Below are 16,601 nucleotides of genomic sequence, written 5' to 3'. Positions count from 1 at the left end.
AGAACATTTTAATAAATTATTTTGATAAGTTGCTGGGGATAAAAATGTCTGCTAAAATAAATAGATGCAAACATAATCATGATGATACACTAACGTTCAAAAGTTTGGGGTCAATACTTTTTTTTTTTAAAGAAATTAATATTTATTCAGCAAGGTTGTATTAAATTGATCAAAAAATTATATTTAAAATAAATGCTGTTATTTTGAACTTTCTATCTTTAAAACAGAATTAAGAAAAGGTATCGGAGTTTCTACAAAACTAATAAGCAGCACTACTGATTTCAACAGTTTTCTTGAGCAGCAAATCAGCATATTACAATGATTTCTGAATGATCATGTGACACTGAAGACTGGAGTGATGATGCTGAAAATTCAGCTTTGCATCAAAGGAATAAATTACATTTTAAAATATATCCAAAAAGAAAACAGACTTTTAAATTAATTAAACATTAAATTGTAAAACTATTTCACAATATTAATGTTTTTACTGTATTTATGTTTGACTTTTTGGTGAGCATAAGAGACTTAAAGACCCCAAAGTTTTGAATGGCAGTGTACAGTGAGTGAAACTTCAAAACAAACAGCCTCTATTCTTATTTCATTAAAGGGGTGTAAAATTGCATGGATGCGTTTTGATTTCTAAAATAATAACCCATGTACAACACATTCATTTCTAATACAAAATTTAATTCTTGGGTCCCACTTTATATTAAGTGGCTTTAAGTACTATATACTGTCATTGAAATTAATAATTTGATACAATAGACTTATTGTGTAAATACATGTTTTTACATTGTACTTATATTTTAAAAAATACCTGCATGTAATTACAACTGTAATTTATGTATGCAGTTACATTCGTAATTACACTGTTGACCCTTCCCTTACACCTTAACCCACCCTTAAACCTACCCATACCACCACACCTGACCCTAACCTTACCAGTATCACACCTCAATAGCAACAAAAGTGTTTTACAATTCAACATCCACACAATAAGTACATTGTACTTATTTTTCAATGTAAGTACATAGTACTTAAAGCCACTTATTATAAAGTGGGACCAATTCTTGTTTTCATTTTAAAAGAAATCTAGTCAAATGTACTGCAAATGAACTGAGATAGCTGTAAGAAAAGCAAAACAACCACAATTTCCAAATGCAAGACTTGATGCTGACATGCACATACGCATGAACAGTGGCATTATATATTTGATTTGGAAGAGAGGTGGTTTGTGTGTGTTGTGACACTTACTCTTTTATGTCTTTTGAAGGAGAGGAGTTGCTGGGGAGTGTGGCTGTGGCAGGGAATGTGCTGATTTTCTCAAGTGTGCAGGCTGTCCCGATGGCACGAACCACAAGGCCTGATTCCCCTTCCAGATCAAAACACTGCAGGTACCCAACCACTGCATTCCCTCCCATCTCCAGCACCTTCAGACCTATCTTCCTCTGCAATTCACCTACAACAGAAACACGTATGCATTTACACACCCACCACACGAGCCAAGAAAATATTGTCAGGAGTGTCTCAGATTGCACACAGTGACACAGTAAGTTGTCTTTAAGTAAGTTGTGGTGCCTTTTTGTGTGTGTGAAAAAAGGCAAATACTCAATAATATTGGGCAAATCTATAATATGGTTTGTTAAAAATAGCAACGCATAAAACAGACAGTTAGGCTAATGTATGTTTATTGATGGATATGAATTCTTCTTTCCCCTAAACTTTGTTCAATGCGAGTGCCGTATGCTCTAATATGACCAGTCGTTTACGCCGGGTGTTGAGAGCAAACAAGCGCAGGTGAGACCTGAACAGCACATGTTGCTATCTGTGTTTAAACTAAACTCATTTAAGCCTTGCCAATTTAAACATTCAAGAGCAAGAAGACGCAAATGAGAACTCATGCGCACTGTGAGAAGTTTGTGTATGCGTTCATCCGAAGCGCGCGCACAGAAAGTCGCGTCTCAGACGGAGCGCAAATATTGAGTTCTCTTTCAAGTCTTGCACTTAAATGTACAAAATCACACAAAAATTATGTCAACATGCCCACCTTTGTGAAGTTAAACTAGACTCACTTGCTTTCAGGATAATGCTTTACATGAAATGGAAGTACTTGCATGAATTTGTAACATTTACAGGCAAGTATACAACTGTGAGATGTAAGCTGTGCATCTCAAATGCATTAAACAACGCACATCAGACTTTCATAGACATCAGGTTTATGATTTAGCTTGAAGCACATCTCATGTTTAAGACGACTTGAATCGTGCATTTATCCGGCAGCAGCTCACTGTCCCACCCTATGGGGGAAACTCATTTCACACACAGAGAAGTTCCACACTTACAGTGTTTAAAACAACACTGTATTCATTCAGTGCACGTGTACCGAAATGAAAGACCCGTACCAAAATATTTCAGTATGAATGCGTGTACCGTTACACCCCTACTGGCAACTTATGAAAACTATTGGAACAATTCATATCTCCTACATATATCTTTCAGTCTCTCTTGAACACCGTTTGTGTATAGGTACCTGACATGAGAAAGATGAGTCTCTGTCGGGCCTCGTTGGATGCACGAGGGGTTCTGATACGGTCGATCCACTGGTACTCTGGATCCTCATTCACCACAAGCTCTTCCACAAAGCCATGAATGATAACGGCCCGGTAACATCGGGGAATGGAGGTTGCTGAAGAAAAACAGAATGGGTCTCATTCACTAATAACTGCGTGGATTATTTCGTATTTGTATGCACAGGATTCATTACTTCAATGAGCTCATTGTTTCTTCATTAAATTATTCCATTGTTTAAATTAATAAAAATTTTCGCTAACTGTGATTTTGTATATGCAGATTTCTGAAATACATAACTTTGACTGTTACCTCTGATAACAGATCACTCTAAATTGTAATGTGGACTTGTGCATTTTCTATAAAGCTGCTTTGAAACGAACAAGAGAACTTCAAGAGAACAACACGTTTGTACGCACATGAATTTGTTCTTAACATCGTTCTGATGTTAGTGAATTCGGCGTATTCTAAATGAACGGCCGAGTGCATGAGGTTAGTCATTTGCATAAAACACGCCCAAACCATCTCCATATATGGGCTTCGCGCACACGCTTTCCTCACAGCCTTTCGTCACTCTCGTGTCTCGTCAAACTTGCCGCTGTTTGCAGGCGCACTCTCGCACGATCCTCAAGTAATGGCAAGTGTGCCATTTTCACTAGTTCTCACAATAAACACTTTATACAGACCCAGATTGCAGACCTCTTATTAGCCAGCTGTACATACGTGTATATCTGCGTTATTCAGAGAAACCTCGCAGCTGAAGCTAGAACACAGCTTTTCTTACTCTTTTACTGTAGCCTATATGATTAAATGTATTTAAGGATGAAATATAACTTCTTTACATGATTATAAGGCCATACAGAGTAAGTGCTTTTTGCGTACGTGTGGTTTCAGTTGTTCCTATATTTGTTCGTAAATTTAGAATAAATTTTGTGATTTGTTATTAAAATCATTCATACGTGCTTAGTGAATGAGACCCAACGTGAGTAAAAATTCTCAGAGGAAGATAAAAATAAAGAGAGAAAAGTGAGCTGAGCAGGGTAGATAGTGGAGGAAGCAGATTGTCAGATGGATTAAAGGAAGGAAGGACAGGAGGCAATGGAAGCAGATGATGTAGATACTTACTACAGAAGAATTTGACCCCACATGAAGACTGTCTGAAGCGGTTCAAGTCGTTGAAGAGATCCACCTTCACCAGTACATTTATTTCCCCTCTTATACCTGAACACAAGCATGTCATCAACAAAACAATTCACAACTCTTTGATATTACAGACTAAGGGTGTTTTCAGACCTGTAGATTGTTTGCTTGCTTTGTTCCGAAACAGGGATTAAAAATGTTACACTGTTTCAATTTCTTCTTGGTTTTGCTCGCTTTTACAAGGCAACATTTCTAAACGGACCAAAACTTGTTAATACAAGTCACGTGCGAGTAGTAACCGGTCCTCTCATTGGACAGTGTGCACCTGTTTATGTTCCGGGATTCCGCCCATAGCGGTCATCCAATAAACAGCTTCGGAGGCTTATTATGGCTTTTTTTGTAGCTGCCGTTATATTACTTAATCATTTTGAGCAAGGATCAAGGCCTCGTCTGTATTTTTATGTGTTTTGGCCTTCTGAAATATGTTCGTCTGACCAAATTTCAACTTCAGCCCATGATTCATATTGAGAGGCATTAAGGAAGCAAACACTGCTGCTTTTTCACACAACACATGTAATTACTCATCATATATTGTGATCAGAGTCGTCGCATAGACTGTGCGAACTGTGCAACCGCACAGGGCCTCGCGCCACTAGGGGGGCCTCGCAATCCTGCTGTTGTTTTTTTTTTTTTGTCCCCACCACTTTTTAAAACATCTCGCGGCACGAATGTAACAATTCTACAAATAAATAAAACATATCCAGTTAACTGGCAGAGCATTCATTCCGTTCGTTTTTTAAATAAGAGACGATCTAGCGCTGAAATGTGTTAAATCAAGTGATCAAAGTGCTCGTTGCCGCTGCGATCAGTGGTGCGGATACAGTGTTTTCTCGTGTGGCTCGCGCACACGCCGCACTGTCTCGGACACGCGCTTCAATCCGTTTACGGATACTCTATTCGTTCTGGTGAAATCACAAAACATAATGCACACAAACATGTCCCTGCTTGATATACAACCACTGATGAACATAATCGGTTTTGATGAGGAAAAAAAAACTATATGAGAAAAAAAACTATACAAGTGCGGATTAGAACCGAGAACCTCTGACACGCTAGGCGAAAGTTCTACCACTGGACCACTGAGATACACAATGACATAATAGGCGGATCTATGTATGGATCACTAAAATTCTCGAGCTGACTTGATGTAAAGCCACTCGTTAATAGCAAAAAGTCATAGCTGAGACTATGTGCATTATTATGCTGCATTATTCTACTAGATAAAAACGAATTGCTGCGAGATTATGCGTGCAATAGAACTAGAACAGCTACGTCCGTGTGACTGTTATTCATGCGCATTTGAGCATCCACATCAAAGAGCAGGGCTTCGCATTTCAAGTTCGCACAGGGCCTCGCACCCCACCTGCGACGGCACTGATTGTGATACAGACTGGTCTGTTGGGTTCAAGATTGCTGTCTCACCACAAGCGAACCACTCCAGAGTTTGTTTTTAAGCAGGCAGAGACCACCTCGTTCAGGCGATCTCGGACCGATTGTTTTGGTGTGGATCTGAGCGCGATTGCAGTCTTCGTTTATGCCTATTGAACTGAACTATGGGAGAAAATGTGCCAGGTTCCAAAACAAACACTCCAAACGAGCCAGATGTGAAAGAGCCCTAAATTTGCTTATGGATACACACCATGTATAGTGTCATAAATGGGGAGCCAGCCAGAGATGACCGTAGCAGCTTCACTGCAGAGTAATGGATCAATGTCAATGTACACCTTTCCAATAGCATCATTAGCGCTGTATGTGTCATGGTCAAGAACAGTTATCTGCAACGGCTCATCCTGCAAATCTTCATCATCCACCTGAAGGAAAAAGAAAGATAAACATAGGAAATAAACTCCATAAAAGCCCAAACTATAGCAGAAAAAAAGAAGGAAGACCTTACCTCGAATTTGAACCACTCAGAATTCCACTGAGGATTCAGGGACTTGGGGTACACATCCGTTTTAAATGTTGTGTTTCCGAACTTCACCTGTGGAACGAAACTTTATAAGTGCTGATCTGCGACATAACAAGGGCTGTTCCTCAAAACTTGAGCTGGATCAAGCAGCATTTTTGAACTAATGTGCAGAGCAGAGTGACTTTATTAATAGACAGGTGCTCAACTGACCTCCACGAAGGCATCAGTGAGATCGCTGGCACGGTCCATGACGGGCAGGTGCCGCCCTGCAACAATCTTCGCCTTTAACTTCCCAGGCATTATTCCTCTAATCTTCTTATTTAAACACACATAAACACAAACATTCTGTTTCCACACTGGATCAAGGCTAAAAAGGAAAAAATAAACAAATCATAAGCAACCTGACCCACATACATTCATACTTGAAACATGTGAACACAACAGGTGCTTTTGACAGATTAGACTAGAGGACAGACAGAAGGGCCAGGGACTAATGCAGCAGATATATGGTGCGTTCAAATCCTCCTGGGAAATTCATATTTACGAAATGGGAAGTCTTGTTTTTAAGTCAGGTGCGTTCAAGTCACTTTCATCAGAGCAAGATGGTAGTGTACCTTCTATTAATTAATTACACACAAAATACAGCAAGGTTTTTAAACTCTACTTTCAGGAAATGAAGACCAAAATGTGCATCATCAGGAGTGTTTTGCTTTTATAGGTTTCTAAATCATTTATGAAGCCACTGTAAACTTTATCTTTACATATTAGGCTATATTGTTATATTATAATTCTATTATATTTTGTGCAGGGAATTAGGTCATTTTGTTGTAAAAAAAAAAAAAAATACTAATAATAATAACGACGTCATTATGTCACTGCTAAATACCAATAAATATTGTGGTGTTCAGCCACCATATTCTCACTGACACACTCCCAACTCGTAAACCCCGAGTTTCCCACTCGTATTTACGTTGCGTTAATGTGCGTTCAACTCGTAAATACGATATTTTCGACATGACTTGACCGGACCAATATTCTAAAGCGAAGAAGCAATATATAACTACTGCATGCACCTTGTTCATGTAAAAAAGCAGTAACAGTAGTCACGTAAACATGATCTTTGCATAATTTTGAGAAAATAATTAAATAATACAGCTAATCAATATGTACATTTCTAGGTTCACCTCACGGTTAGCAGTCTCATGCACATTATTATTTTAACAAAATCAAAACGTAAAATAAGAACCCCAAAACATTTTATGAAAGACATAAATCGATAATAATTCTTATACAAATCATATATAACGTTATGCATAGCGTTAGCTCTGTATGGTTCAGGCAGTAAGCAGTTTAGCTGCATTCACATTGTCAATATATCACAGCAGCACTATATTTGATACAAAAGCATGTTTCAATACAGATCTGTGGATAAACTACAGATAGATGAGGTTATTTTAGTGTTTTTGATTATGTCAGCTCACCAGAGTTTCACCTTAGCGGTTCAATCTGACATTAAAGTCTCTCCATAGATCCTCGTGCCGATTGAAACGCTTCTTGTATCATGATTAGATCTCAGGAAGGTGCAGCGTCGATTCTGTGTTGCATTTTGGTCGCAATCATACCAAAATGTAGATGTTTATAAGGCTAATTTTCAAAATTAAAATCGTCTGTCAAATGAAACAGCTTTCGCAGATTCTGGCGCATCGCTCACGCAGTTGGGACTGGGAGGCGGGCACGTCAGAGCACATCCGGGTCACGGACATTGATGCCATTTGGGTCAGATGTGTGCTGATTTGAAATATTTTTAAATATTAAAAACTTTCATCCAAAGTTTTTTTTCCATCACGTCTATCTTAGATCTTCACGCTATTAAAATAACTGGACAAATAAGCATTTGACTTTTTACAATCGTCGAGGATTAAAAGTCAGTGTAAATAACGTTAATCCCATTGCATCCAGAGCCAAGTCAGGCAGTGGATTATTAGCCTACTATTATTAAACACTGCGTGCTATCCAACTGGGACCTTCCTACAGTATGTATGTAGGCTAGCATGTGTAAACACACATACTGGTGCTTAATGCAACATAAAACATGTTTAGCTCATGTTCACATGGTTGTAATTTATCAGATAAAGTAGCCTATGAAACTCTAAATTGTTAAAGATGGAAATCATACACAACAAAAAGGCCTACAAGTTAAAAAAAAGATACAGACATTCATTATAAAAAAATATAAAGACATTTTTAATACTATATAGCCTATGGGTGTGCACTGTGCAGTTTATATATATATATATATATATATATATATATATATATATATATATATATATATATCAAATGTAAATTCATTCAGTTCTATTTTGTATTTACACTAACGTTACCGTATGTAATTAATCTTCACATTTTTTTTAAACCAATCATAAATCTCATCAAGTTAGATTTTTTAACGCATTTTTACATTTAGGCTATTCTAAAACAACTAAAGGTGGTAACAATTTAAACAATATATTTTATTTGTGAACTGATGTTCAGCTGTTCTTTTTAATAGTCAACTTATTTTCATCAGTCATCAAGCTCGGTAAACACTGGTCACATGAAGATGTACCTTTAACTTCACCACGCTGATTGCTCACTAAATAAAACCCACAGTCATCATGTTTTCAGGCCGTTTCAAATTTGAATTTGATGTGGCATAACGCAGTGATATCTACGTGGTTGAGTTGTCTTTAATTAGTCTTTTTTTCATAATTTTGTTCATTCAGACTAGAGCATGAGGTATGAGGTCACTTTGTAGGCCAACCGGCAGTTAGCATCACATTGTTTCCCTTGACAAAAAAAGGGGATTTTCCCATAGGCTTGGATTATCACTGAAAACAAGCTCTATGATCAACAACAGTTTGTGATACTTGCACATTTTGTCCATCAGTATAATTATCACAGATGAATACAACTTTTATGAATTTTGAAGCCTCAATGCAGTCGCCAGAAGTAAAAGGCTAAAGGTAGGCTATAAAAAAACTACACCACAGTCCCACGAATTCAACGTCACCATCACTAGCTTCTGACAACTCTTTCAGTTTTTATCTTAAAACATTTTCCCAGAACATTTGAGTTTATAAGAGCAGAGCTCAATTACAAGCATAAAGAAGCTGTGAAAGCGGACTGAGCTTATCTGTTCGGCGTGATGACGTTTAATGTCCCCGACTGCCTCTGTTTTCACATTTAGCCACTTGTTAGCCTTTTTCAAGACACATAACAGCTTCAAAAAATCACGAGTGGGGTAATATTGTTGTATTGTATGTTGTGGAATAAAATGTGAAAGTGTCTTGAACTTGTGTTCGTTACAGACCATTTAACCAAAATCCCATTAAAAAACCCATTGACTTAGGGACGATGGAACCGGAAGTGCTAAAATGCTAACTCGCTTTCATGATTTGGCCTACAAAGTGATGTCATACCTGCACCACTCTGTGCTCACGAAAACAAGAGGCGGGGTCGCAGGAACCAACCATATCCAAACATAACCGATTATATCCAATCATAGCATGATGGAGGCATTGCCCCCTCTCACGTGACTTTTCCCCATTCCCCCATCTGTCAAAAGTCAATGGACTCAGGAGAGGCAAGCCTCCCGCTGTAACTTTACCTGCTGGTGTCGCTGTTGGACCGTGTAACTTTAGAAAAAGGAGTGATTCATTCGCTTGTCAAATTTTGTAATATTTGTGCTGTTTTTTTTGTTGGTAATATCGATTATTTTCTCATCCAGTTTCTTTGAGGAGACACTGCCTCCCTTGCCTCCTCAGAGGAAACGCCCCAGTGTGTGTGTATACAGTGTATATACAGTGTGTGTGTGTGTGTGTATAGGCCCTTTATATATATATATAAAGTTAAATATATACATTAGGCTATTATTAATTTGACCAGAGCTTGATATAATAATCAGGCCTATTTATTATTGAGCTGCACTATTAGATAGCTCTATTAGATTTGATGAATTATTATGAATTATGTGATGTTTGTAATATCAATTGGTTTTTCTCACACTTTAAAACATTCCATCTTGAATGATAAATTACAAAAATTTGTACAATAATAAAATAATAATAATAAAATATATATATATATATATATAATATGTGTGTATGTATATATATGTATATATATATATTCATAATTGTATATATATGGTCCATATTTATATAGCCTATGGTCCTGACAGTGGTCCTTGCTAAGTAATCAAGAGTCAAGGATTAATACTTATCCAAGATGATTAAAAATTATATATTACTTTACTTGACCAGAGCCTATTTTTTACACCCTTTTATTGTTTTATAAAAACCTCCGAACACAAGTAGCCTATATTCATTTTTTTTTATGTTGCAGAGTTAGGCATACTGCAGAGATGACCTAACAATAGGTGTCTAACAATAACCATTACATAAGCAAGCATCATGTTACATAAAATCCATAACTGATATATTGTCATCAAAGACTATTTTTATATGCATGAGTGCATTTGTTGGCATCATTTGTGAGTCTGGAGTTTGTATGTTTGTGTGTTAGGGGGGTAAGTTAAGTAGTTTGGGCTTCTGTTGTAAGGATCAATTCAATACCTCGTAAATATTGGCTTAGTTTCAAATGAACCCTTGGATCAAAGGGTTTTTTCACCTCATTGAGCTGCCTTAGGAGGAAATTAGCTAATTTGAGCTCAAATATGCAAGGGGATGCATGAGAGATATTCCTGACACCCCAAGCTGTCGAAACCATCCGCCTGTATAGAGTCAGTGCCAGTCATGCCTCCTCTATCCATATAGAAAAGTGAACTGAATGAATGAAAAAGTTTTTTCTCACTGAATCCAAAAGGACTTTTTGGTCAAGAACAAAAAAAATTTGATAAATAAATGATCAGCATTTAAAGTTTTGCCAGATCTGATGACCTGAACGTCCAAATGGTCTTAATCAAGAGTCAAGTATTTATATCACTAAGAATACACCAATACAAAAACTATGTGGTCATATAAACACTTGTTCTTGGTTTCAAACGCACTACAAAATGCATTAAAGAACAATAGGTGTTTAAAACACAGTGAGATCATATTTTAGGTCCAGGGTTGGTGGGCAAATGGTGTTTAAAATGAGTATTTATGGAAGTGAGGTTTGCTTTTGTGAGAGTGAGCAGGTGCTGATTGTTCTGTCCTATGACTAATGGATGAAAACCTTTGCTTTATGCTATGTCTTGTTATTTGACTGTAACGTATTCGAGGTGAAGAGTTAACAACCTGTAATTTACAGATGTGTCAGGCAGTCATTTTTAGTCGAAGGACTTTTCCTTATACTGTTCCTGTTTGAATTTTTATAGGATATGCCATTTTTGTCTGCTATATTGTATTAAAGATGCATATTAAAATTATTTGAGTCACATAGTAGGCTTTGAATTGCTTTGTCCTTGTGGCGTAGGACACACAAACACACGCCCAGGCTCTGATATGTTGAGGACAGCTGCCCATTCATTCTCATTCCTGTCTCTGGGAGCTAAAATTACAAAGCTGTTGCCTGTCACACATAAAAACAATTGTCTCTGTCCATTGTGCTTTCAGAAGCTGGTTTGACCCAACAGGCAACACCTCAGGTAACACACACATCTCTTTGTGTCAGCTACCACTTTCCTAGACATCTCTCAACACTGGATCAACAAGATTTATTTAGTTTAGTATTGTGATTGCAACTATACATCATTGTTTATTTTTTTATTTCCGATATCACAGGTTTCACGATGGCAGACGAGTAAGTAGTTTTTATGCACTGTTTTTGCGTTACTCTGTGAAACATGAACACACATCTTTGTATTTATTATTTTCTTCTTTTTCTCTTTGCAACCACCAACAAACATACAAATCCGCAGCGATGTAAGTAAATTGTGTTAGTTAAACATAATTAGTTAAAGGGTTAAAACCTTTAAACCTTAATTATATTATACAATAATTTTCTGATATGGACAATGTGATTTATACTATGTATTTTTACTTTATTTGAATTTTCATCAAAAGGCACCTGGTCCATTGGCCCCTCGGGGAGTACAAGCCAAGGTATTCACCAGCATATTCAACAGTATATTGTGATTATGATAATTGTGACTTATACATTCATCTATACATTGTTGAATGACAGAACATATTGCATAAAACTTGGGATTAACTAGTCATTCACTTTAATCACTTTCTTTCCCCCCTTTTTAGCCAAAGTCTAAGATCTCTGCATCTCGAAAACTCTCCCTGAAGGTATGGTGTGTGTGTGTGTGTGTGGGTTGGGGGAGGAAGGGGGGTCCTGGTAAACCCTACATTATGGGGCAATATCCAAAATCCTTGTGGTGACATTTTTGGTCCTCATGAGGAAAACAGCTGATAAATCATACTAAGTGAAGTGTTTTGAAAATGTAAAAATGCAGAAAGTTTTCTGTGATGGGTAGGTTAAGGCTAGCCTGGTAATACCAGACTCTGCTACTTTGCTTTGCTTCGTAGACAGAGTCTGGAATGGCATAATAGAGAAGTGTTTTCTCTCTTGCTAGGGGGCGCTTGTCTTAAGTTTAAAATCATTGGTTACCCGTAAGCCAATCACATGACGTTTGGTTATGGCGTGTGTTATGCGCATGCTCAGCCGCATCTAACTTCCACTGTAAACACATGTATGATGCGAAAACAAAACCATCGAGCGAAATACCGGAGTGAACCACAGTCTATGGAGTGAACATGGCTGTGAACGACTTTTGCACATTATGTGAAGTAAATCTACGCATCCACGGTACAATCAGCGTCTACGTCACGGCTCTCAGCCCGCCCTCTGTTCGTTGATTGGCCCGGCTGTTTCCAGACCGGTGTAAAACAGAAAGCTCTGACGCTGTATCAGACTGAGTACAGAAGCGAAATGAAATTGAGCGGAAGTACGAAGTCTGACGTAGTCAGGCTAGGTTAAGGCTTAAGTATGGAAGCTTGTTTCCGCCACTGAATAATAAATAAATAGTAATAATTGCGACTTTTTATCTCACAATTCTGACTTTTTTTCTCACAATTGCGATATATCAAGTCAGAATTGTGACTTTTTTTCTCAGAATTACGAGATATGAAGTCAGAATTGTGAGAAATAAAGTCGCAATTCTGAGAAATAAAGTCGCAATTGCGAGATATAAAGTCGCAATTCTGAGAAATAAAGTCGCAATTGCGAGATATAAAGTCGCAATTCTGAGAAATAAAGTCGCAATTAGGAGATATAAAGTCAGAACTGCATGATATAAAGTAGCAATTGCGTGTTATAAAGTCAGAATTGTGAGATATAAAGTCGCAATTGCGAGAAAAAAAGTCAGAATTCCGACTTTATAACACGCAATTCTGACTTTATATCTCGCAATTCTGACTTTATAACACGCAATTGCGACTTTATTTCACGCAATTCTGACTTTATATCTCGCAATTCTGAGAAATAAAGTCAGAATTGCGAGATGTAAACTCGCAATTGTGAGATAAAAAGTCGCAATTATTATTATTTATTTATTATTCAGTGGCGGAAACAAGCCTCCATACTTAGGGGATAGAATATACAGATTGTACAGTATAAAAATCATTATGTCTATGGAAAGTCCCCATAAAACATGAAAACACAACATTTTATTTATTTATTTTTAACTACAGAATGTCTGTTTGTGTTCTGTTTTCCAAGATCCTTTTGCTTCAAAGAGCAATGGAGGAGTTGGAACAGGAAACGGCCAATCGTGACGACGAGAAGGTGAAATATCTGAGTGAGAAGCTTCCACCTCTTCAAATAACCGGTCTCCAAATGGAGGAGTTGCAGGTTAGTGAAAGATATGTTAAGATATGTTAAGATTATGTTTCTCATGAAGTTTGAATCTAGACGGAATCGAAGCTTAAAAACAAGATAGTTCGGATTTATTCATTAATATTTTTCAGTCACCTCACAATTTGCATATTTCCAATTGTGTTCTTTTAATTTGATATATTATAAAATACTATTATTATATAATATAATTTAAAAACACGAGAAGCAGTAATAATTAAGAATGAGTATTTTTACACATCCAGAAACTGTGTCGGCAACTTCATGCCCAAGTCGACACAGTGGACGAGGAGAGATACGACTTTGAGGCCAAAGTCAATAAAAACAACAAAGAAGTGAGTATAAATGAATGTACCATTTCTAATCTCACACTAAATGTTTCTGTAACGAACAGAGTGTGTATGTGTGTGTAAAAGATCCATGAGCTGAAGCTGAAGGTGCAAGATTTAGGAGGGAAGTTTAAGAAACCTGCCCTGAGGAAGGTGCGCGTGTCTGCGGATGAGATGATGAGAGCGCTTCTGGGCTCCAAACACAAGGGCTCCATGGACCTCAGAGGCAACCTCAAATCTGTGAAGAAAGAAGACATTAAACAAGAGAAGGTACACACACAGAACACAACAAGCATACTGTATAAAACTTCATAGAATAGAACTTTTGCATTACATTAATGGGGCAAATGCTGCAGAAATTTGTCATTTTAAGTGTCCTTGACAGGTTTTTAGAGATTCACCTGCATAAAGGAAACACGTTTTCAGTTTCTGGACATAACTGCATTTCTGTTTTGTCAGGTTATGTCGACAGAGGTGGGCGACTGGCGTAAGAACGTTGAGGCCATGTCTGGTATGGAGGGCAGGAAGAAGATGTTTGATGCTGCTGGTGGAGGACAGTGATAGGAGTGTATATAAGAGTGTATAATTGTGTATATGTATGCGTGTGCATTTGTTATTAGTGACCGGTAAAGTCCAAAATGAAGAAAATCACCAATAAAAAAACAAAACAATATGTATTAATACAAATCTCTAAAGAAAGCTTGTAACTCTATGAATATGGAATGTTTCATATGACTTTAATTTAAGGTTATTAAACCTTTGATTATGCTAATTATGTGTGATTCATTATGACAATAGACTGTCATGATATTTTTAGCACACACTGGATGGATAGAACTTCACGACCTTGTGTGACTGACAGCCGGTTACATATCAGGGCTGTGAGGTCAGGTCACAATCACCACTGACGGATTGACAATTGACTCACTCAGAATATTCACACTGTGTGACTGGCTGTGTTTGTGCTCAAGGACATGAGAAGTTAGTGTCTCTGGCAGTGATTTATTTGGTCAACACCTGTCTGAGACTGACAAAAGAGATGAGTTGTGGACATGTAATGTGGCCTGGTTTGGCAGGCATACTGTATGAACAACGGCGGGGATGTAGAGTGGAAAGAATAGTTTATCACCTCAAAATAGCACGACTATGACAGGGATTAACACTCTTATTATTCTCATCATACACATTCAGTGAATGTGTGAATCTCCAAGACACAATACCCCAAAATCAAAACAAAAATGAATGCAAAATACTTTGTAGCCTATGTAGAATAAAAAATAAAGTATATTTTGATTTTTTTTGCTGTTGCATTGTGACATTGCTTTCATGACATTTTTTTTTGTGTTTATTTTAGACATTTAACTTTTTTTTATTCCTGTTATTCTGGTGATTATCACTAGATTCACCAGAATTTAAAATGTTTTATAAAAAAATAGAACTTAATGTAGCCTAATATTAAAGAATTTTTGCACAAATGGGAAAAATATGCAGAAATGCTGCAGAAAATCCTTTATTTGGGGTCAGTAAAAGCATAGTATTGTGAAATAACATTATAATTTAAAATACTGTTTTCCACTTAAATATATTTTTAAAATGTAATTTATTCCTGTGATGCAAAGCAGAATTTTCCGCATCATTACTCCAATCTTCAGTGTCACATGATCCTTTAGGGGAGAGTTGTAATGTATGAACATTGCCATTATGTTAAGACTGTGTCTTAAAAACTATGAGCAACTAGCAGTTAGTTAGGGGTAATCGGTCTTTATTTTCGGTATCAAATTAGACCAATCTACGTTTTTATGTAACTGACTTATGAACAGTCTTAAAGAAAATAAATTAATGACTAAAGACCTAGCAGTTTATCCCCAGAAATCATTCTAATATGCTGTATTTTTAAGGAAACCCTGATGCATTTTTTTCAGGTTTCTTTAATAAATAGGAAGCTCAAAAGAACAACACTTATTTTAAATATATATATTTTGTAACAATGTAGGCTAAAAGTATTTACTGTTGAAATAATCAAATAAATCAAAGGCTGTAGTAGTGCGTACTATGCAGTGTGCTAACACTCTCACACTTAAATAAGATTACAAACCTCTTTTGAACATGTCAAAGTTTAAACAATTGAGTTAGATAATGAGTGTGAGCATTGTACTTTGCACTATGGTGAGTTCAGCTGTCAGCAGACGTGAATGTGCACGTATATAGAACTCCAAATAAATGCACAGACGTGAGCCTTCACTAAATATAACCCAACGTATAAAATTAAAAGGCATTTGCAGAATTTAAACATGGCAATTAGAAGTCAGAGTCTCATTTTAACCCTTCACAAGCTCATACCAGCAGGTGGGGGGTATGCTACAGTAGGCCTATATATAACTTTCTAGAATAGATGCTCTGGAATTAGGTAAGCTATTGTATTTACTTTTACTATTCGAGCGGAACGAATAGGGAACCTATTTTTGGTGGATTGTTTCAGAATTTGAAATTGAAAGCGCTATATATTAAAGTCAGCAAAAAAAAACAGAAGTTGAAATACTCTTTTCTTCACCACTGTGACTTACATCCGAGTGATGAAACAGCTTCTTGAACAACCAAATAAAATGTAGGGCGGGACTTGATTTTGTCCACTGGTAACTGACTGGATTGTTGAATGCCGCCGTCGCGCCAGTAAACGCATCATCAGAGAAGAGACGTTCTTTTAATTAAAGGTTATGAGGGCAAGAACATTTTTAATAATAATAATG

The 16,601-nt window shown here is 36.9% G+C and overlaps 2 protein-coding genes across 18 annotated transcripts in view; one reads left to right on the top strand and one right to left on the bottom strand.

Moving 5' to 3' along the window:
* c2cd5 (C2 calcium dependent domain containing 5) overlaps positions 1-7,400 on the bottom strand; it is a 48,401-nt gene extending 41,001 nt beyond the window's left edge. For all 17 annotated transcript variants that reach the window (XM_079874005.1, XM_079874014.1, XM_079874016.1 and 14 more), the window contains exons 1-7: positions 7,159-7,400; positions 5,888-6,044; positions 5,663-5,749; positions 5,408-5,579; positions 3,694-3,789; positions 2,531-2,686; positions 1,255-1,459 (exon numbers count right to left, since the gene is read on the bottom strand). In XM_079874005.1, the coding sequence (XP_079730131.1) occupies positions 1,255-1,459; positions 2,531-2,686; positions 3,694-3,789; positions 5,408-5,579; positions 5,663-5,749; positions 5,888-5,977 (806 nt within the window). In that variant the 5' untranslated portion in view covers positions 5,978-6,044; positions 7,159-7,400. The remainder of the gene's footprint in view (positions 1-1,254; positions 1,460-2,530; positions 2,687-3,693; positions 3,790-5,407; positions 5,580-5,662; positions 5,750-5,887; positions 6,045-7,158) is intronic.
* Positions 7,401-11,199: 3,799 nt separating this feature from the next.
* On the top strand, positions 11,200-14,626 carry tnni1c (troponin I, skeletal, slow c). The gene is made up of 8 exons (XM_079874004.1): positions 11,200-11,309; positions 11,446-11,468; positions 11,728-11,766; positions 11,917-11,958; positions 13,391-13,522; positions 13,771-13,860; positions 13,942-14,124; positions 14,314-14,626. The coding sequence occupies exons 5-8, from the start codon at positions 13,412-13,414 to the stop codon at positions 14,413-14,415; spliced, it is 486 nt and encodes a 161-aa protein (XP_079730130.1). The 5' UTR covers positions 11,200-11,309; positions 11,446-11,468; positions 11,728-11,766; positions 11,917-11,958; positions 13,391-13,411; the 3' UTR covers positions 14,416-14,626.
* Positions 14,627-16,601: the final 1,975 nt, after the last annotated feature.

The sequence above is a fragment of the Squalius cephalus genome (genome assembly GCF_949319135.1).
Source record: "Squalius cephalus genome assembly, chromosome: 6".
Lineage (NCBI taxonomy): Eukaryota > Metazoa > Chordata > Actinopteri > Cypriniformes > Leuciscidae > Squalius > Squalius cephalus.
The sequence above is the reverse complement of the archived record's forward strand: the minus strand, read 5'-3'. Positions and strand labels throughout refer to the sequence as shown.